The sequence below is a fragment of the Eulemur rufifrons genome, chromosome 2, assembly GCF_041146395.1.
Source record: "Eulemur rufifrons isolate Redbay chromosome 2, OSU_ERuf_1, whole genome shotgun sequence".
NCBI lineage: Eukaryota > Metazoa > Chordata > Mammalia > Primates > Lemuridae > Eulemur > Eulemur rufifrons.
The window spans coordinates 99,382,050-99,404,338 of record NC_090984.1 but is presented as its reverse complement, the minus strand read 5'-3'; the positions used below and the strand labels follow the sequence as shown (position 1 = coordinate 99,404,338).

Sequence of the window (22,289 nt, the reverse complement as noted above, 5' to 3'; positions counted from 1 at the left end):
TCCTGAATTGCAAAGGGCAAGCGTGTCCAATTAGCTTAATGCTGAAAATGTAGAGAAATTAGTCAGCATCTCCATCTCATTGCCACTCAGAGTGTGATCCTGTAAGCCAGCAGCACAAGTATCACCCGGGAGCTTGTTAGAAATGCAGACTTCCAGGCTCCACCCCAGAACTCCCGAGTTGAAATCTGTATTTTAATAAGATTCCCAGTTGATTCATATGCATATTAAAGTTTGAGAAGAACCACATTTTATTCCTCAATTTTCTGAAGGGTTCAGGACACAAGATGTTTGATTCATCAAATCAAAATGAAGGAGCCTCCACTAATTTTGGTTTTAAAGATGGACGTGGATTTTCTGACACCTTCGAGCCGCCTCACCATCCTAGGTGTAGACCATCACCCAGGGTAGAAGAAGCAGTGGTCCGGGTTGAAAAGCCTTGGTTTTAGTTCTTGGTAGAGTCATTTAACTGATCTTTGTCAAGTTTACCGTATGTTTTATAATGGCCTTGTTGAGCACTCACGACCATTGGGATAGAAAATGGCACAGCATTTCAAAAGAATCTTGAAAATCCTCTACAAATATAAAATATACGACTGAAACCACCATGCATAGGAGAGACACATCATCTGTCCTGTAAATCTCCTGCAAGGTATGTACTCATCTTGCCCAGGCACAGCCTCATCGATAAGAGCTTTACAGCATTGCGGGCAGAATGAACAGTCCAGGGGGCTCTAAGAAGTCACTCTGGCAGGAAGGATCAAGCCACAAGTTGGTGCTGCAACAGGGAGCCTCTCCTTTGCCACTTGGGCTGATCTGACTCTTCCTGACAGAAATGGCATTGCCTATGGAGGGATGTATTAGTTTCCTGGGGCTGCTGTAACAAATCACTGCAAACTTGGTGTCTGAAAATGACAGAAGTTTATAGTCAGTTCTGGAGGCCAGAAGTCTGAAATCAAGGTGTCGGCAGGGCCGCACCCCCTCCCAGGGCTCTAGGGGAGAAATCCTTCCTTGCTTCTGCTGGCTTCTGGTGGCTCCAGGCATGCCTGGACTTGCAGCAGCGTAGCTCCAACCTCTGCCTTTGTCGTCACATGGCCTTCTCCTCTGTGTCTGTGTCATCTTCTCTTTTTTCTCTTATAAGGACACTGGCCATTGGATTAAGTCCTTCTAGATAATCCATGATGATCTTATCTTGAGATCCTTAACTTAATTACATCTACAAAGACTCTTTCCCAAATGAGGCCACATTCACAGGTTCCACAGGTTAGGACTTGGACATATCTTTTTGGGGGACCCTGGAGACAAAAGTGACTCCATCTTGGATGCTACTCTGCCTTGTTGCCTGCTGAATAACCCCAGTCCTGTGAATGCCTCCTGGTTCCTTTATTTACTATGCTTAGTGTAATAACATGTATTTATTACTATAAATCCTGCCTTTAGATCAAAGCAACCCTGATGTTATCGCACAAATTATAGGCTGTGCCGCACACAGCATTCTAGCCTGTTCTGGAGGCTGGGCTTTAATTGTCTCTGCAGCGCACGTACGCACTTTCACCACGGTGTATCACCCTGGGGTGCGGAGAGCTACCTGTCTTGCTGCCATCCAAGACCACGCTCCCATCCGTAAGCTCGTAAATCACCCTTTACTGACAAACTGGATTTGTCTGTCTTGTTCTTTGGTTTCTCAGCTCCTTCTGCCTTTGGGGAACGCTTTGTGTTTTATTCAACCCACTACAAGCAACATGAAAGAACTTGGCCACCTATCTCCTTTGCTCAGATCGTCACAGAGGCTAGCCAGCAGCAGGTAACCTAAGTCCTGTTCAAGGGTGACGGGCGTACTGAGGCGCTCTGGGGTGTCTGAGTCATGAGGAGGCATCGAGCCTGTCCTGATTATGAGACATTTGGGCGTCCGTAGCTCTCAGAATCCGAGATGATCCGTACAGTCTAGGGGGCTCCCCTCAGTCCTCCCAGGATGCCTGCCCTGGCCATTCCAAGCATCTCAGCCTCAGCTGGCTTTGTAGCTCAAATAAAAGACATCAACTTGGCAGCCCAAGGCAAAAGGTGGGAGCTTTTTTAACTAGTTAAATACAAGTGATGGGGGGACTATTTTTTAAAAACCAGAAATAGATTTACCTGAAGTACAACATAAGGATTAAAAACTGAAATTTCTTCCTCTCCTTCCTCCCCTCCCCCTCAGATTTCAATGAGACAGGCTGTGGTTTCTCGCATCCTCCACCTGGCCACACCTCCAACCTGAGAAGGAGGGTCCAACCAGCCAGGTCGGTCCCGTGGACAGGTCCCCAGATGGAGCCCTGAGTGAGCGCTGGGGAGAGGAGAGAGCAGGGGAGGCTCAAGGGAGGCTGGGGTGAGAGTCAGCGAGCACTCGGGCACTTGAGGAGCCCGGGGGTCCGGCTGCTGTTACTGCGGCCGACAGCAATGACGGCAGCCGTCCGCTGACCAGCCCAAGGCAGCAGCATGTGAAAAGGCCAGAAAGCAACTAACGACATGGGACATGTTGTGTGATGACTCAAGCTACAATGAAAGACAGGCTCACAGCCAGGTCTGCTTTAGAGAAATTTGGGAATACCTTCAGAGAAGTGGGTGGAGGAGAGGTGGTGAGATTTATTGGGGATGTTTGTTCAAGAGAATGTGATTGAGCCCAAGGCAGGATTTTGTAACTACCAAGTTAAGAGCACAAGATAGGGCTTTGCAACAGGCATGAAGCATGCATGGCGCTGTTCCTGTAGCTAGCGCCACACCATGCCTGCTCAGATAAAGGTCTGGGAAGCATCAGGACATACCGTGGAGGAACACGTGGAGGGGGGTACAAACTTCTCTGCAGAAAGTCCCGACAATCCGAACCAAGGCCACAGAGCTAAAGGCATGATTGACTCATCAGTCGGTCAGCGTCAGTGATGAGTGGTATTGTATTGGTCAGAAGGGAAATTTATTGTACTAGAAGAGGGAACTCTATTTGGTTAAGTTACACAAATAAAGTTTAGAGGCTTTGTAAAGGAAACAGTGAAATTATATGGGCGTGTGTATTTTGAATGTTGCATTTTATTGATGTAGGAAATATTGAATCACCAGCATAGACATGCCTGTCTTGGGGCTATAAGAACTCCTGGTCAGCAAGGTACATGGAGATGCCCGTATGTTAAAGAGAAAGAGGATGAACGAATTGATCTTTCCGAGATTCTAAGAGAAGAGGAGAGATTAGGGTTTTATATTCATTTCTAATGGCCGGTGTAACAAATTATCACAGATTTAGTAGCTTGACACAATGCAAATGTATCGTCTTATAGTTGTAAGGGCTAGAAATCTGAAATGAGTCTCACTGGGCTAAAATCCAAGTGTGAGCAGGACAGCATTCCTTCTGGAGGCTCTTGGGGAGAATGTGTTTCCTTGGGGGTGGGGAACCTACGGCCCTGGGGCCACACGTGGCCTTCTGGAGCCTTGAGTGTGGCTTTTTGACAGAATCCAAATGTTATAGAACGAACCCTTTTATTAAAAGGAGTTTGGCAGAGAAAGATGAAGCCTTTCCTGCTTCCTTAGGTGCCTAAAAAAGAACAATCTTGGCTGGGTGTGGTGGCTCGAGCCTATAATCTTAGCACTCCGGGAGACCAAGGTGGAAGGATTGCTTGAGGTCAGGAGTTTGAGACCAGCCTGAGCAAGAGTGAGACCTGTCTCTATGAAAACAAGAAAAGAAAAAAAAAAAAAAAGAAAAAATTAGCTGGGCATGGTGGCACATGCCTGCAGTCCTGGCTATTGGGAGGCTGAGGCAGGAGGATTGCTTGAGCCCAGGAGTTTGAGGTTGCTGTGAGCTAGACTGCTGTGAGCTAGACTGATGATGCCATGGTACTCTAGCCCAGGCAACAGAGCGAGACTGTCTAAAAAAAAAAAAAAAAAAAAAAAGGAAAAGAAAAGAAAAACACTGGCCTAGAAAATGCTAGATTCAAATTAAAAAAATTTTAAGTAAAAAAATAAAATGGACAATCTTGAAATCAGAAGCCCACAGGTTCACGGCCCCACTTCCATCTCCAAAGCCAGCAATGACTGCCGTGGCCTTCTCACGCTAATTACTCTCACAGCAACTCTTCTGTCTCCCTCGTCCACATTTCAGGACCCTTGTGATGACCCAGGGCCCATCTGGGTAATCCAGAACAATCTCCCTAGTTTGAGGTCAACTGATTAGCAACCTTAACTCCATCTGAACCTTAATTCTCCTTGCCATATAACGACCTATTTATTAATATAAGTTCTGGGAATTAGCATGTGGACATCTCTGGGGAACCATTAATCTGCCAGGTATAGTTTGAGATGAATTTATGCTGAAAGTAGAAAATGAAGTCACCTGGAGGAGGGTGTGGCAGTACATAAAAGGTATACAGAGGCTTGCATGGACTTTTTGGGAATGGCACCAACATGTTTTATTTCAGTGCCATTGTCACAGCCCATGTGAATAAACCCAGTGTTCAAGGACCTATGCTTCCTCGTTTTCCTTTTTGCCATCACACTTCATGAAAAAGAGAGGAGAGAGCAAAATGCATCTTCTTGGAGGTCTCCCTGGGTGACTTGGGCTTTTAGCTCACTGCTGCCTCAGCTGCTCTCTTAGTTTTAGGGGGTGTGATACTTCCCAGGGAGGGCGGCCGAGAGGGTTAGCTTGATAATGGGGGTAGTGGAGGCCTGAGAGCGGGTGAGCGACCACCCACACCAGGCAGAGAGGGAAGGTGGTCTCCTCTTCCCTCCACTCTCAGCACCATCAGACGTGCAGCAACCCCGCAAGGGGTGAAAGCAAGGACCACTTGCCTTTTTCTCATCCTCTTGTTTGTCTCATGCGGGCTGGAGGTGGCTTATGCTTGCGGGCTAGAGTTTCCAAGGTGGGACACAGGAAAGAAATCAAGGCTGGCCACAGAAGATAAGATCGAACCTTAATGCAGAGAAATTAAAAGGCTTTTGGGTTTGCGTCTAGGCTGTCCAGCGCCATTTCCTGGGTGTGACAGGAGGTTCGAATGGAGGCAGAAGTGCCGCCGGGGAATACAGTGAATGTACTTGGTTGTGGTGACACTTATGCTGGGTCTTTTGGGAACCTGAGCAGAGCAGATGGCGATGCTGGGTGGCGAGAGGTCCTCCAGGTGGGCCGGCAGGTACCTCTGGGTTTCTGCTCGGTGCTGCCTGTTTCCTGAGAATTGCACGGACCTGTGCACGGGGCTGCTTTAGGGGCTGCCATGCTCTTATAAGCCCTGGCCGGGGCTGATTTGTGCAGGACAGACCCTGACCCAAGCGGGTTCGGCCTCTTTCCCCAGCTTCAGCAGCAGCAGGGGTACAGTCACGCACCGTTTCCTAACAACTGCCTGTCACGAAAGGATAAGGCCAGCGAGGCTGGTGTGGAGAGTGAGCAGGACACAGAGGCCCCCGAGGCCCCGGCTCCAGCCCTCCCTGAGCCCAGCGTCATTGCTGACCTTCCCCAGTTCACTCTACCCCTCCTTGCGCTCTGGGAGCCAAGGGATGCTCTGTTTTGCTGAACTAGGTTCAAGCTGGGGTTTTATTGCTGGGAACCAAACTAATGCAGTGGAAAGGGGATGAATGTGGAGCTCATTGAGGCAGGGTTTATAGAATTAGCCAGAGAGGTTGGTTCCCTCTCTCTCAGAACATGTGCTTCCTGGGGGTGCCCTGACAGCAAGGCGAACAGAGTCTGCACACAAAATGGTGCAAAGGCCGGGCAGGCAGTGAGGGCAGCAGCTCTGGTCGATACGCAGCACTATTTGAGTCCAAAGTCAATTCCAGTGACCTTGGAAAGGCTTGGGGGATAGGAAGAGCAAGAAGGGAGGGCAAAACAGAGACATGCAAAGGGCTCTGTGAGGCGCCCATCACGTAAGTGCACACAGCCACAGTGGTCCGCAGGCAGCAGGGTGTGCGTGGTGGAAAAGCAGAATTGGGAGGAGACGGGAAAAAGAAAATAAATCTAGGAAACCCAGAAGTCATCTGTTAGAAACAACATTTCTCATTGAACAATGTTAACATTCTTGTCCTCTTATCCCTGACGCCTCCTGATTAGTATATGGTTTTGTTACTTTCAAATGACAAATCCTCGCATCATTAGAAGATTGTGACCTCTAAACCTTTGGCAAATGTGCCACCCACCATGGTCGGGGGTTTTGAACTGGGTCTGGGGTGGGTTGTGGAGCTGGCGGATTTGTCCACATGCCCCTTCTCCCCGGAGTAAGTGGCGAAAGTCTACCAGATGGCTGCCAGGGGTGCGTCCTGTGGCCAGTCACTTGGTAGACGTTATCCAGCACCTACTGATGTCATGAACTAGCAAGCAGCTCTCTAGATCACAGGAAGATGTCAGTGTGGGCTAACGGCAAAGTCACAGTTTCTACCTACACTAACCAGTCCCGGTAGGAGGCCGGTTATTAATACAAAACCTTGCCCATTTAGACTGCTAATTAGCATCTACCTTTGATAAACTTGGAGAGGCAGGACACAATCAAAAAAAGTTTAGTAAATATTGTTAGTTCAACCACTTGAAAAAAATCTGAAAAAAAAGTTTTCGATTTTATCCTCTCTCGCTTAACAAAAAAAAAGACTCTTAATATTGTCACAAATTGTACAGATGTGACAAAAAATAGCATGACAGGTTGTAGAAAGTTGGAGAGAGAAGAGAGGCTGTTTATCCTGGGTTGAGCACCCAGGGCTAAGCACACAGGTATGGAGTTTGGTTTACAGAGCGATGTGGGAAAAGAGGAATCACTGACCTCGTTAGGTTTGAGGAAAAAGGGCCGTGGAAGTATGGCCTGCAGCTATAGGAAACTACTATTCAAGGAAAAGAAGGCATGGAATCTAAAGTATTATGGGATAGTGACCGTCATTCCTACATTAGAAATACAACCAAAGTGCACTAAAGCACTCATTAAGAAATAAGGGCCTGTACCTGAGAAGAGAATCTGGAAACTGAATGTGAAAGGGGATGGATAGGGGAGTATGTTTGCACCCTGCCTTTGGTATGCGCCTTTGGTATGCGCCTTTGGTATGCATGGTTTCTTAACTGTGATGCAGGAAAGGAACTGGACAGGAAGAGCACCAGATTAGAAAGGAAGTCGAGAGCAGCACTGTGGAGAGGAAAGACGGAAGTTTGGTTCCCATCAATTAATTAATTAATTAACCTAATTTTTTTCACTTGGAGAAGATGGGAAGGAGAGAGAATATAAAGAAAGAACTCCTTAATTGCAGGTCGCCCAGAGAAAATACATTCAATAGAGAAACCTGGGATGATTGCAGGAACTTGACTGTGAATTTAGACCTTCAGGAGGAAGAGCTTATGCCAGGCCAGCACGGGGCCCTGTTTTTTGCTACGTGCCACAGATTCCAGAGCCTGGTCCGGATACAGTCACCTTGATTCTAATGTTACCTATGATCTTTTTTTTTCTGTCACCTAAGATGGGCGGGGAGAAAGCAGAAGCGAGGACCCCAAGAATTCTAGCAAGGCTGGAATTACAGAAAAGTAAAGTTGTAACGACTTCTTTGACCCCCCCCTTTTTTTTCCTACCCTGAAACTATCATTAAACGCTAAGTTTACAAACCTCCATCACCCTAGCAGGCTTTTAATAGACCCTTAGGATATTCAGGCCCTTGCTGTCTTATCTCATTTCATTAATTACATTTCATGATCACTGAGGATCGGGAGGTGGAGGAGGAACCAGCGTTCAATTTCGGGGAGCAGTGGCAATCTCAGACCGGGCAAGCGAGACGATGCTACAAAAATCAATTTGGCAGTCGGCTGTGACGCACAAATGGCTCCTGGTAATAGGCTAAGGGTGGGCCAGGCACAGATGCAGATATGAGATGAAACAACTTGATCTCTGCGTGTGCGGGCGGGGAGGTGGGACACCTGCAGAGATTGCGGGGTGACTCACTACGGCGGGGGAGAAGTCTCTGGGAAAACGCACCAAAACATAGAGACTCCGACAATTTGGAACTCAAATGTATAGATTTTTGCGTTCTCAAAGTTGGTTTGTCAAGTGCTGTGAGGCTTGGGTGAATATAAAAGGGACTTCCTTGGGGACTCTTGCAAAGAAGAGCAAGACCTCATTTATTTGGCAACTCCAATTATCCAGAGAACACAGAGGAGATAAGTGACCAAGAGGCCTCTGAGCTGAGTCTGCAGATGAAATAAACTCTACGCCTCAAGGTTCATTGTCTGTTGTTTAGAAGAGCACACCTCTTCACTCTTGCTTTAGGATCAAGGCTAATGAACTTGGTTATTTGATTTCCTGGTGTGGTAGATCAATTTCAAAAATGGAATGTGTTTTCCCAGCCCTTGAATCTAGTCTAGGCTTGTGACTTATTTTACCCAATAAAATGTAACAGAAGTGACAGAGTGCCAGTTCTGAGCCTCAACGGTTTTGCATGCTTCTGTTCTCTCTCTTGGAATCCTGCTATCCCCATGTGAACAATGTCATATTAGCCTGCTGGAGGATGAGAGACTACAGGAAGGGGAGCCCAATTGTCCCAGCTGAGGCCCTCTAAACCAATGGAACGAAACATGAGAGAGAGCCCAGCTAAGATCAGCAGAGCTCCCTGTCCTGTCCGCAGCTGCACACGGACACATGGCTGATCCCAGTGCAGCCAGCTGCCACATAGACATGTGGGCAATACAGTAAAGGCCTACTGTTTTAAGCCACTGAGTTTTAGGGTGGTTTGTTTGTTACTCAGCAATCACTCACTGATACACCTGGTCTGCTATACATTGTAAAGGGGTTGGGTAGAGAGGAGGAAGGGCCAGTAGAGACAAGCATGTTTATGGGAACAAGAAAACAAATAAACAAATAAACCAACAGCTATAAGACAGGAGCAGGAACTCACAGGACATAAGTGTGTGTGGCCCTTTAAGGAAGGAGAAGCAGGCTGTAGGGCCTTACAAGATCCTGACCCCTGACAAAGTTTTAGAGCACAACATAAGAATACTGATCTGAAGTCATCCAGAAAAATTAACCAAAACGTAATGTCCTTTCTTTAGGAAGGCAAGGGTATGAACCATATTTAAGAAAGATTTCCATTTAAAATAGATGTTAAAAGATTTCCATTTAAAAATTTTCCAGTTATTAACATAAAAAAGTTATGGTCTTAAGTGTTATTTATCTGGAAAATTCATTTATGTGTGCAGAGACAATACTTTCTGAAACACAAATTGTGTAACATCTCTGACAGGCTTTTGTATAGCTTCCAGGTGCAAAAGAGAGCCCAGGAAATGCAGTTTGGCTGCCATGATGCTGGCATCTCGGGGACATCTAAGCACGCATGGGGACAATGGACAGAATATTTAAAACTGAGATGACCTGAGAAAATCTGTCTAGAAGAGTCAGTCTCTCCCTGTGACCCCTCCCTCCCCAAAGGCACCAGCCGGTGAGACCTGCAGACCAGCCTCGGGCAGCTTGCAGAGAGCTCCGAGTGGGAGACTGGGAAGAGAGACAGGTGATGGAAAGAATCACATTAGCAGCCTCCCTCCTTGGCCCGCCCTTTGTTTGTTCCTCTGAGCACCAAACTCCCGGTTCATTCTGTCTCGGGTACTTGAATTCTGCTCCTTTCCAAAGCACCATTATGCGCCACACTGAAAAATAATAATAATGGTTCACATTCCTCGCGTCCATACTGAGTGCCAAGGCCTGGACCAAGCTCCTGCCACGCACCAACTCATCAGCCCTGGAGGTAAAGGTTCCACACTCTCCCCTCTAAGGGGGTGGACACAGAGGCACTGAGGGGTGAAGCGACTGGCTTCATCACTTGGAAAACAGGAAATGGCAGAGGCAGGATGCAGAGTCGGAGGGTTGGCTCCAGACCCATGCCCTGAATTGTCTGCTCTGCCCTGTACTTTGCAAAATTCCCTTATTCCATCTCTGCTGGGCTGGCCGCACCATTAACCCAACCCTGGCTCTTGCCTTTTCAGAACCAGCCCTCCTCCCTCTCCCCACAGTCAATTCTCAAGGAACTAAGTGGGTGTGGTTCTGACTAATTGCCATTTATCACCTGGAGCAGGCCCAGGAAGAGCAGATGCCGGATGGGCTCTGTGTGCCCACCTGAGCCAGCTCAGCCTGTGCCTCTGGAAGCTTCTCCCCAGCCCCACCCCCGCAGAGCTGCTGACAGGCCGGGGCTCCTGGCTGCTTTATCTCCAGCTAACACCCGTCTCCTCTCCCTCCTCCTCCCTATCTGGGGGTAGCCTTGTGGCTCTAATGAAAAACCCCCGTGTCACATTGAAAAGTTGCCAGTTATTGCTGCCGGGAATAAAATCCAGCCTCCGCTGGGCAGAGCCTCACAGATGCTTCTAGCTGGGCGGTGAGGAGTAGCTGGTTGGAATAATCCCTTCAGTGTGAGCAGCCTTTCAAGTGTAATTAGAAGGTACCAGGGGGGATGTAAACAACAAACAATAGGATGTGCCAGGCTCCCCGCCCCCACCTGGGCTTTCCCCCTTCCCTGGCCTGGGCACACCTGCCTGGCCTCTGCCCACCTTGGACTGAGTGGTGCAGGCTCTTCCCCCGCCCCAAAGACAAGACAAACTGGGTGTCCCTTCTGCTGTGAGCTCTCAGGTCAGTCTGAGTAGCAGGCAGGGGCTGCACTCTGGTGAAGCCTCAAAGATTATCCAAAGTTCGGATTCCTCGGCTCTACCCCAGAAACACGGAATCTGAATCCCCTGTGGTTGAGGCTTGGGAAATTCCATTTTTAACCCCTGTCCCTCACCTGGATTACTGTGCTCAGAACCATGGGACATGAGCAACCAGACTCAAGGAAAGATGCTCCCATGTATACTCTCTCCCATAACTGCGAACCCCAAGGAGCCCTTCCAAGGCCAGACACTAGCACTGCTAGGACACCGACTCTCACAGTATACCAGGACAGCCACTTCTGTCTACTTCACGGGCTATGAAAAATGGAGTTGAGGCCATCCTGCTGTGTCCCTCACAGCCACTCTTTTGGAGCAAAGGCAACCACAGTGAGACCTAAACGGCATTTTCAGGGCCTGGTACTCTGGCCAGAAGCCCCACATTCTGACGGTGCAGGTGTGAGGTGGCGCGGCAGCTTGCAGCCAGCTGCAAGTGCGACTCCAGAATGACTGGGTCCCAGCCACGGCAGCTTTCTGCAGCACTTGCGTTAGGGACAATAGGAAGAGCAGTTATTCTCAATGGGGGTGATTTCGACCCCACCCAGGGGACATTTGGCAGTGTCTGGGGACATTTTTGGTTGTTACAACTGTAGTGGTGGGCGGTTAGGAAGGTGAAAGAGGGCACTGTCACCTCTACGGGGAGAGGTCAGGAATGCTGCTAAATATCCTACAATGCACAGGACATGAAGAGCTCAACAAGGAATTATCTGGCCCAGAATGTCAACTGTGCCACTACTGAGAAACCCCGGAATGGATGCGAGATGCCACCAAAGACATGAGTCCAGATCCAGGGACACCCTTAGCCTCCTGAAGGCAGAGTGTTAATTCAAGCTCTTTGTTTGGGGCTGAAGTGTTTGTAGCTTCCATTTGTTGTTATTTATCTAGAAGGTGACGTGGCTAACACCAGGGTCGGCAGAGAAAGGCTTCCAGGTTGATCACGCAGCCAGCTCCCTGCGCGAGCCGGGCTTAAAAGACTCAGTTCATCTGACGTCCAGTAAATACTAAGTAAGACCCGATGTAAGCCCTTGATTCCTCCAGAAATTGGTCGTCGCTGTGACGGTGGCGGATGGATGAATAAATGTTCAGTCCTGGGCTGTCTGATTAGATTTATTCCATACAGCTTCCCCAGGTGGTCTCCCTTCTTCACTGAAGAGTTAAAAACAGACTGTTTAGTTGATAAAATTGAGTCTCTCGTGAGTTAACGGAGTGGAACTTGCTGTTGGCGCTGATTGTAGCACAAACGCTGCTGCGGAAGCCAGGCTGGAGGGGCCAAATGTTTTCTTTCCAGTTGATTCGATGCAGTTCAGCGGTCGGTGGCGCGTGGAGGGAAAACACCTCCCGATGGTCCAGGCCCTCCTTTTTGCATGGCCAGCATCTTAAAGGACACACAGAGTCTCTTTCCCCCTATAAAGTGAATCTGGGCATTTTATAGCTGAAAGGTGAGCAATTCCATTTGAGTTAACCGAGAGGCTGAAGGCAAAGGTGCTTTATGTAGATTTTAAGGACGTTCTTCCTTGATTGACAAGGTCCGGTGGCCACCGCCTGGAAAGCTTTAGCAACGGACCATATCCTCATGTCACTCAAGGGAGGTCTGTTATCCTGGTTATGCTCACGCGGAGCCCGCGGGGTTTTTGCACCTTAGTCTAAGGAGGAGCCACAGTCTGAGTCTTGGAATGGAACACACTTGCTAACCATAACCCTACAACGTTTCTCCCCTGTTACATTAGAAGGAAGCAGCAATATTATTGAGGGGAAACATACCTTTCAGCCACTTTGGACATTTTCAAACAATGTCTGTCAATCTGTGCATTCAAAAACGTAATCTGGGGAAAGAGAAAACAGGGATGTTGAGACCAAAATAGAATTCTCTTTTTCCCTTCAGTCCATGAATCCAAATCCTCTGTTTCCACCAAGATCCAAACACCTCCTCTGGCAAGACCTCGCCAACCCTCCAGCCTTGCACGCCAGCAACCACTCTGCCCTCTGGACACTCCTACAGCACTTAACATTCACAATCCACAGTTTCACCCATGTCACATGTTCCCCTGTATTGGGTCATGATGTAAATCTTGATTTCCAAAACTTAAAGGCAATGTAGATTCTACAAAGCTCAGCAACAGCATGGACAGGTAATATGTGCACCGTTAACACCTGTTTTCACAAAGCCCTGGTGACTTCTGCTCTGCCCACCTTTTGCACGCATGTCACACCTGTGTGCTTGGTGTGCTCGACTGTAATCATCAAATAGCTATTGTCACATACATCTGCTTCCTCCCCTCCACCCAGTAATAAACTTGTCCAGGGCAGGCACCTAAAAGTTTACTCTTCTGGGTTTGTCCCCCCAGAAGCCAGTAAGGCACAAGGTGAATAGCAGGCCCTGTGGTGCCCTGTTACCAGCAAACGTCAGAAGGGGGTAACGAAACTGGCCATTGTCGTCCACCTGGGCTCCCCATCACGAAGGAAAATAACATTCGACCAGATCATGCTGCAATGGCATTGGGAGTAGGGCTTTCCTGATTCTTAAACTTTCCTTTCGAATCACAGCAGTACATAAATAAAGGGCGGTCCTGAGCTGGGTTGCTGGGGAAGCGCGTTGCCATTTTAAGGACCCCTCCTCTAGCTCCCAGGGAGGAAACAGCCGTAGTGGCACCGGGATAACCCATTCGTGTCCTTCTCTACTGGAACCTCGTACACAACTCTTTCTCCCAGGCTTCTGGGGTTGTTCACACACAGCACTCAAGGTCGGAGTCCCCCACAGCTGGGCTCTCCTGTGGTGTCCGGGAACCCAGAGCTCACTCCGCCTTCAGAGGGGAACACTGCAAGGGCTTTTCAGCTGGCCACGTCCCCTCCCGGGCCTGCAGCTGTCAACCCAGTCACCTGTTTCCGGATGTCCTCTTTCGTAGTTTTCCTGATGGGCTGGCTGAGGACGTGCACGGGGCTCTGCGACTGGGTCTCTTCGGTCACACCGTACACCGACTAGAGGAAGAAGCAAGGACACAGAGTCATCCAACCTGGGAGCTGAAGGGTGTCCCGGGGGTCAGCCGGTTCAACCGCTCATCCGATTCTCTGAATCCCCTCCTGACATCTGGACAGTAAGTGACTGGCCTCCGCTCTGGTTTCTTCAATGATGAGATCTCTGCCTCTTGAAGGATCTCACCCCACCTTTGGGGAACCACTTAGAAAATCCTGCCTTCTATGGAGCTGAGAATGCCCTCCTGGTATATCAGTGTTTCTCCAAAGACGGGCCATAGACCATCTGTAGAGAGCCTTCTGGGGGCTCTTGGGAAAGATGCACATTGCTGAGCCGACCCCAGACCTACTGAACTAGAATCTTTGTGGGTGGGGTGGGAATCTGCACCTTTATCAAACACCCCAGATGATTCTGAGGCAAAAGAAAGTTCAAGAACAACTGCTGAAGATGATGCACAAAAGATCCTCTCTAGATTTTCTGTGGGTCAGCAGATGGCATGCCCATGTGGTACAAAATTGAGATGGCAGGTTTCAGGTGGTCCCTTTTAACAGTTTTCTGGCCTCGGTTTCTCAACATGTCCATAGCTATAGCTATTAACACTGTTTAAGTTGTTCCTGATGGTATGGACAGAGAAACACAATCTTTGCTTTGAGAAAGAAACAAAACCAGATAAAGTGGATGGGACTCCATGAAATTCTACAATATCAGAATTAGGGGGCCCTTAAAGATTGAATTAGGATACTTTAAAATTAATAGTTTAAAATATAATACAGTATCTCAGTGAAGAACAAAATATATAAGTAGATTCAGGAAGTTTATATATATGTGTGTCATGTATCTCTCTCGTGTGTGTGTGTATGTGTGTCTCATATACATATATGAGAGACAGATAATTGGTCATTACAAGAAATAGGAATGTTTGGGGACACGTCTCCAACTTTTTGAAATTAATATTATGGAGTACGGCCGTGTTCTCCCACAATATTGACCTTGGCGCCATGGTGAGGGTGAGACATACGGACTGTGGGGCAGTCTGAGTGTGGCACCCATGGGTGTGCTATGGCCACTATGCCTTTTAGTCAAGTGAAAGACCAGTGACCACTGGGTCATGCACAGTCGGGCAAGATGACCATTTGAATTTGGACGAACTGGCTCTCCTAGAAGACTTTTCATTTGCTTCTAAGTACCAAGCTCACTTTCCCCTGTGGGCTCTCCCACTTTTTGTTCCTTTTGTTCCCTTTCCTTCCCTCTCTGCCACCTCCCCAGAGCCAGCTGCTACTTATCCTTCAGCACACCGGACCCTGCTTTCAGGAAGCCCTTGGGAAGCCCCCATCTGGCGTAGCTGCCCCTCCCGGGCTCCTCAACCACCCTGTCCTTCCCCTAACACCGCACTCACAGCCTGTTTCCTGTCGGCTTGTTTCGCCCCCCGCCAGACCGTGGGCTGGGCGAGGACCTGCCACAGCATCCCAGCGCAAGCACAGCGCCGAGCACACGTCAGCCACCCAAGAAATATTTGTAGAATGAATGAAATGGCTTCAAAAGACAAAATGTATCCGAATTACAAATAACAAATGACTGTTTGAACAGTACTAGCCCTGGGAGGGCTGTTTACTTTAAGAATTTTTAGTTCAGCCAAACTAGCGAACCTTTTTAACCTTTTGTGGATTCTTCAAACGTCGACATTTTCTGATATCCATCTCTGTTGTGTTCACACAGCCTGGCTGAGAAAAAAAAAAAAAATCATCATATAAATTACTAAGTGAAAAATTACTCTTCCAATTTAGCCCAGGTACTATCATCAGTGTATTATTCGAATGGCAAGAATGCTTTAGCCACAGCCTTTGTGATTTTACACACCTCACCATCTGCAAAGACTCCAATATCGGGAAGGGCAGCTACTTTTTTGTTTTGGCTTTTAATCAGTTTTTAGGAAGACTGAAATATTAATAGTGTATTCATTTTTAGTTCCATTTCATGAGGGAAATGCAAGATTTGTCTTAGTAACATGAAATTAGAAATACAATCAAACCTCATTATTTACGGATTTTGTATTTGTAAATTCGCCTACTTGCTAAAGTTTCATTTGGAACCCCCAAATTGGTGCTCGTGGCGCTTTAATGACCATTTGCGAACATTCATAGAGTGGTAACAATTTTGCTTTTTGAGGAGAAGGAAAGAGAAGTTTTTTACTTAAGTGGTAAAAATTTTGAGTCCCCTGATGGGCATGTTCCCAGTTGAGGTTGAGCAACATGACCTTCTGCCTTCTTGTTTCAAACTTCACACTGTAAACCAGTCTAGTTAGAGGTTATTTAGTGCCAAGTTGCCTGCATTTTTGTGCTTTTTGCTGTTTAAAATGGCCCCAAGCATAGTGCTGACGTGCTGTCCACTGTCTCTAAATGCAAGAAGGCAGTGACGTGCCTTAGGAGAAAATACACACGTTAGATAAGCTTTGTTCAGGCAGGAGTTACAGTGTGTTGGCTGTGTGCGCAATGTTAATGAATCAACAATATACACTAAATAAGGTGTCTTTGCACAGAAACATAAATAAGGTTCCCTATTGATCGGTTGTGACCGGAGGGTCACAGGCACCTAACTTTGTATTTCCCCCAGGAGCAAGCCTACAATATTTGCTAATTCAGTGTTTGCAAAGACTTTATAGAACACCACTACCATGAATAACAAGAATTAACTGTATTTGAAAGGGAATATTTTAAGATTCAGAGTTAAATGGCAGTGGAAATGGAAATTATTAATTTGGGGAATGGAAACTTTTGGGACCCCAAGGTCCCCCTGGTGGAATTTCCAGAGCTCCTCCATTTCCAACTCCATATTTTCATGGATGGATAATTTTTAAAAGGTGGAACTGACACACATTCCAGAAAATCTACTGAGATTATGTGAATGAATGGGAAAACAATTCCACAAAGCGTTGCAATTTTCTTAAGAATGAGACACCTGGTGGCTAAAGACAGTCTTTTCTTTCAAGAGAAGGAAACAGAAAAATTCAGAAACAAAACAAAACCAAAGACCAGAGAGTCAAGTAGAGCTTTCTCACCACTGGCCTGTGGACGTCCCAAAAAGCCCGCTCTTGACTATCTAAAATTTTCCTTTCTGTCTTGTCCTTTTTGCGATCAATCCTGAAAGAGTAAAGAGAGGAAGTGAGAGGCTTTTGTATTCTATTTTTTCCTTCTGACCCTTGCCCCAGCTTCTAGGAGCTAAGTGCACACAAGGCTGTTGGCCCCTGCGTGGCCCCTGCTCTCTGCAGAGCTGGGAAATACAGGTGTGCAATTCCCTCCAGGAAACCTCAGAAATCCCACACATGGTGAGAGAACTTGTTGTAGGCTAGATTACAGGTTGCCATATATATGTAATGCACTTGGTGGCCTAAGGGAAGAACGAGAAAGCAGCTGTTCATCTGAAGTATTAAGATTTGGATTAGTAAGAAGTGAATTATCCATTCAATATACTCCCCTCATCAAAGTGGATACTGCGTATATAAATTATAAGAAGGAATATAGCCACCACCTTGCCAGCGTTCCATCTTGAAATTTGAAAGTTTGCTTTAGATTTAGAATCGTAGAAAGGTCTTTAAAATGCTGCAATTGATGTGTTTTAAAGTCACTTAACCCCCTGGCTTTCTAAAGGCAGCGTAATGGCCCTAGCGTGTGACAAGATCCAGAAGGCAAGCATCACCGGCCTCGGCTGGGGGAGGCACAAATTGCAGGAAGAAAATTACAGGTGACAAGGACAGATTCTTTACGTTCTGATCTGCAGCACAGATAAGAGGCTTTTTTTTTTTTTTTTTTAAAGCATGTATTACTTCATATTTTCTCTCCAAGTAAAGAGCAACTCAGATTAATTGCTGTGTAACTTCTGGTTCCTGGCTCCCTTGGGAACACTTCAGTGTACTGGACTGAAATAAACCCATAATCACCCCATGATTTTTGTGACAATTACTGTGTACTTAAATAGTCCACAATTATAATGTAATCACCTAGTTAATCAAAAAAGTGAATCGAGAAATACCATATATGTACAAAGTGACAGTTTCCTCTCCTTTGTATACCTTGTGATGCTGTTTGATTCTGGAAGAACAAGTTAGCGCTCCTCTTTGCTTCCCAGTGGCTTCTGAGTACACAGGCGCAATTCCACCTTAGCCCAGTTGAGTCCCAGCCTCCGTCCCACCCACTCTCCCACCTTCCTTTTCCTCAGGTGCCTCCTGCTGCAGCTCAGCTCCCAGTGGCTGGTGTCCACCTCCCTTGGGGTGCAGGGGGCATGTCACAGCGATGGTAGCGTGCAGACAATGGCCGGACCAGATGTCCTAGGTCGTTTCCCACTGTGACTACGCTGTGATTGAGGCCCGGCTCCAGGCCCTGGGCTGCTACGCTGCCCACCACGGGCACGCCCATGTGCAGGTGGTGCCTGCAGAAAAGGCACTCGCATTCTCCCAGCTCAGCATCCCTTGCCCGCCCTCCCTGTCCCACTTCCGTTAACGCTCCCGGCTAAACCAGACACCATGCCCAGAAAGGACAAGGGAGATCCGGACTGAGCAATTCTGTTTTCCAGAATTAAATGGGTCTGGGGGACACCCACGTGTGTGGCTGGGGGACTCGTATTCCGCAGCCCTCACGTGTCCTTAGAGAGGAAGGAATTTCCATGATAGATGTGGGAGAAAAAAAATATGGGAGAAACCCTTCCAACTTTTTTCTTCCTTTCATCGCTTATCCTTTAGGGAGGAAGAGTGACTTAACTTATGGGTAGATTTGAAAGAAGAAATTGAGAAAGCTCAGGCTGGCCCTTTCTGGGCCCCATCTGCATCAGGCTATCCTCAGGGTATGTGTTCTCTGCATGCAGTGAACTCACAGGGCTGGGCTCTGCTCTGGGCCAGCCTGCAGATGCTCCCTTCTGCCCAGGACGGCTGTGCTCCAAAGCCATGCCCTATAACCTAGCTTCTGATGAATGTAATAATCTGACCTTTTGGACTCCAAATGTCTGACTTCTGTGCCTTATTTTTCAATCGGTTCTAAACCCCTCCCCTGTGGGGGAGAACTAGAAGAGGGGGTACTTGTTGTCCTCCCTAAAACTCCAATATGTTTTCCTATGAAGATGAAATCTCCAGTCCTCCAGGTAAAGTGGGTCTGATGTTTTTCAACCTTTGAGCACAGAAGAATAATTGGGAATCTCTCGGGGAAACAGGTCCACCTTCTTAAAACCAGAGCTCTACATTCGGGAGGCTCTCCCTTGCCTGCTGAAGCACACACTGTTGTCATTATTTTAGGGCGACCTTGGTTATAAAGATGAAACTTATCCATCCTGCCCTGAATTTCTACTCAGTCACTCTGACACCAGTTGGAAATCTCACTCTGACAATCCTCCTCTTACACCATCTCCAAATTCCAGAGTTTCTTCTCTCTGAAAGGGTCTCGATTAAGTTCACTTACTTTACTTGTGCTTCTGCTTGCATAAAGATGAATTCCCACTTCCTCGCAAAGGCCCTCTGGAGTCGTGCTAAGTTTTCCTTGTGAGAAATGAAAACCAACAAGAAGGCATTAATCACTGTACGTTAGCACACGCACACCTGTGCTTACTATAGCGCAGCCATCCATTCGGGTTACTCTCCACAAAACAGCAGGGCCCACTTTAAATCCACTGGACATGTACCCGATTTGACTTTGCACCAGACCTCGCTGCACAGAGAAGAACTATTCATATTAATTTGCACACCCATTAAGTCTGATGTCTCTATGGTCCACCTGATTCCTCTCCTCATGTGTGTTTTACAAGAACAGAACCCACACAGCACTTGCTATAAAGGCTGCTGGAGTAGATGGAATGGTTTGTGGCTGTCGGGGAATGAACGATGCACTCCCTGCTACCTGGAGCGCGTCTCTAGAGCAAAGCCAAGGCTGGATTTCTCAGGACTCGTCCTCCAGCAGGGAGCTGGGAAGGTCATGGAAAAGATGAACCAAGAGGACCTGGCGGTGCTTTCTAAGATCAGGACTGAAAAGTGGTCCAAAGGGGGTGTCTATGTTTGTGATGTTCATGAAAAGAAAAGCCAAAACCAGAAAGAAAAGCCATGGAGGGTCGCCTTTAGAGAAAAAGGAAGTACATTTTCTCTAAGTCTATAGAGTTACCTTGTGGAACTTTAGGACAGTGGGGAGGAGAGTTTGACAGGTTCCCTAATGATCCTACTAATTCAGATGGATGCAAGGCTGGAGCCCACACGATGCTGTGTGTTTTCATAGAGCGCACGCCAACACTAATTGATTATCCTCATTAGTGGATTATGAATACAAAGGGAGCTTCAACTGGAGAGCGCCGCACATGAACTCACAGTCATTACCAAGGCTTGGTGTGCAAGTACTTCTAAAAAACTGTCTCTTCGACTCTTCCACTGTTCATAGGATATACCGCTGGGAATGCCCAAATGCCAATCAGTTGGGGAGTAGTTATACAACTGTGACACAGTCATAGCACGGAATTCTAGGCAGCCACTAAAAACAATAGCGTCGATTATCATTATGGGTGTGGAAGGATTCCCAAGATGCCGACAGTACATGATTGGGAAAAGAAGCAGCTGACACAGTAATGTTTATGGTCTGATTCTATTTTTTTTTTTGGTAAAGAAAAAAATGTATGTATAGAAAAAACTTGGGGGGAGGGAGAAATCATAGGTTCTTTTCTTTCCTTTCTTTGTTGTTTGAGTTTTTGTTTCTGCAAAGAGAATATGTAATCAGAAAATTTTAATAAAATTACTGCATTTTGGCAACAAAATGCTTTTTTAGTTTCTAACCATGTTTATACAGAACTTCAACCTGAGAGAACATCTTAATACCATTTGTAAATACTAGAGCAGAACGTTATGGGACAAGAGAAGAGAAAACTGGATAAAATACATCAGGAGTGGAGGCTGTCGTATTTCTTATTTCCATGTTTCTAAAACATGGAAAATATGGGGAAGAGAAACACAGGATGGAGGTGCCACATGCTTCTGCAGTCTGGGTCTTTCCTAAAGGTCGTGTTGGGGAGGTGATGTCATCAAGTCAAAGCTCTTTGTGCTGGGTGCACAGAGTACAATAGCAGTCTTCTGAAAGGGGGGGGGGTCACATGACTGCTGGGCATCAGGGCAGACAGGGGCAGGACTGGGCTCCCTGGATGCTCAGAGCCACAGAACGATCATGCCAGGGTTTTCTTGGGACGATCATAATATCCAACATATGCTCTGACATTGCAAACTTTAGCCAGGTCCCAAGGCTCTGGACAAACTCCTGCATTGCATTCCCCTCTACTGGTCCCGCCCCACCCCCATTCATAGGTCCGTGATGCCAGTGGGATCAAAGAGGGTGAAGGGCCATGCACGGGTGCTGCTCTCCAATGGCATGCGCATTCACACTTGGGTGGGAGAGAGGCGAGTGACGGCCCAGCGGCTTGGTAGGCTTGGGCACCCAAGACAGGCAAGGCCTGGCAGATAGGACCTCACACTTGTTTTGGAAACTGAGATGGTAAAAGTGGGAAGGGCATTTGGAAGGTGAGGGCCTGAAGATGACGTTAATGCTGGGCTGCCCAGGGAAGGATTCTCCACTACCCTGATGTCGTCCTTCCTGCCATGGCTGCTGGCCCTTTGGCCATTCCTGGCTCTGTGGCACCTGCCCTGGAGCAGGGAGAGGGAAGTGGGAGGTACATGGAAGTTTACAAGATTTCCCAGATTCTCTGTGACCCATATAAAGTTCAGTTTGGGGTAAAATTCTGCAACCGAAAGTTATAACTATATTTTAAATTATCTGTGAGTTTTCAAGTTCTCTGTGTTTTGGTTTCCAGGTTCTGTCACATGGATGGATATAAGCATGGTGGTGGAGGCTCTAATTTTTGCAAGGAACCACATCTTAAGCAGGAAGATGCAGGAGGAAGGTAAGAAAGCTGGGGAGTGGACACCACATGTGACATGCATCTTGTCTTATGTTCCAGATTGAATTTTTAAGTTGAGTTGTTTATTTTTTTATCTTTTAATTTTCAATTATTATGGGCACAGAGTTTTTTTTTTTTTTTTAGTATTGAGTTTTGAGAGTTATGTATGTAAACATTTTTGTGATGGTAAGAGGAGCAAAGAATGAAGGAAGGAAATAGAAGAGATTTCCCTTCCACTGTCTGAAAGGGACTAGGGGAAAAAAGGAAAAACACAAGCTTCAACCGAGCTGCAGGTACGATTTTACTCTCCTCTCACACCTGGCCTGGAGAATAATCACACTTACGGCTTCATAGTCTGCCAGCTCCAGCCTCGCCTTGTTCTGCATTGTCCTCTTGCAGAGATAGATGGCTGAGGAAGAGGAGAAAGCACGATATGCACAAAGCCGGCGGTGGTGCAGTGGAATCATAAACCCCTCCGCCCATCAGTCCTCCCACCCAGCCAGCCAGCCAGCCCAGCACCATCCTGGGAAGAGCATGTTTTCTAGGTGGAAGCCACGGCACCTGCTCCCTAGGAGTCTTCCCGTAGGTCATGATCAGATGGGGACCATATCTTCCAATCTTGACAACTCCCCTTCTTCCTCCTCACTCTGCTTCACCCCAAATGTCCTCCGCTCAGCGACCTTTCACAAATATGACCATGTTACTTCTGCATCTGAAAGCTCTCTGCATGGAATCCTCGATGGCCCCAGCGATGAGGTC

At 47.3% G+C, this 22,289-nt stretch overlaps 1 protein-coding gene across 1 annotated transcript in view; it reads right to left on the bottom strand.

The window, feature by feature from the left end:
• Nucleotides 1-22,289, bottom strand: part of RGS6 (regulator of G protein signaling 6) — a 541,364-nt gene that overhangs the window by 68,036 nt on the left and 451,039 nt on the right. The window contains exons 7-12 of the mRNA XM_069465091.1: nucleotides 21,875-21,939; nucleotides 19,067-19,143; nucleotides 16,681-16,762; nucleotides 15,272-15,346; nucleotides 13,532-13,630; nucleotides 12,416-12,477 (exon numbers count right to left, since the gene is read on the bottom strand). Of these exons, the coding sequence (XP_069321192.1) occupies nucleotides 12,416-12,477; nucleotides 13,532-13,630; nucleotides 15,272-15,346; nucleotides 16,681-16,762; nucleotides 19,067-19,143; nucleotides 21,875-21,939 (460 nt within the window). The remainder of the gene's footprint in view (nucleotides 1-12,415; nucleotides 12,478-13,531; nucleotides 13,631-15,271; nucleotides 15,347-16,680; nucleotides 16,763-19,066; nucleotides 19,144-21,874; nucleotides 21,940-22,289) is intronic.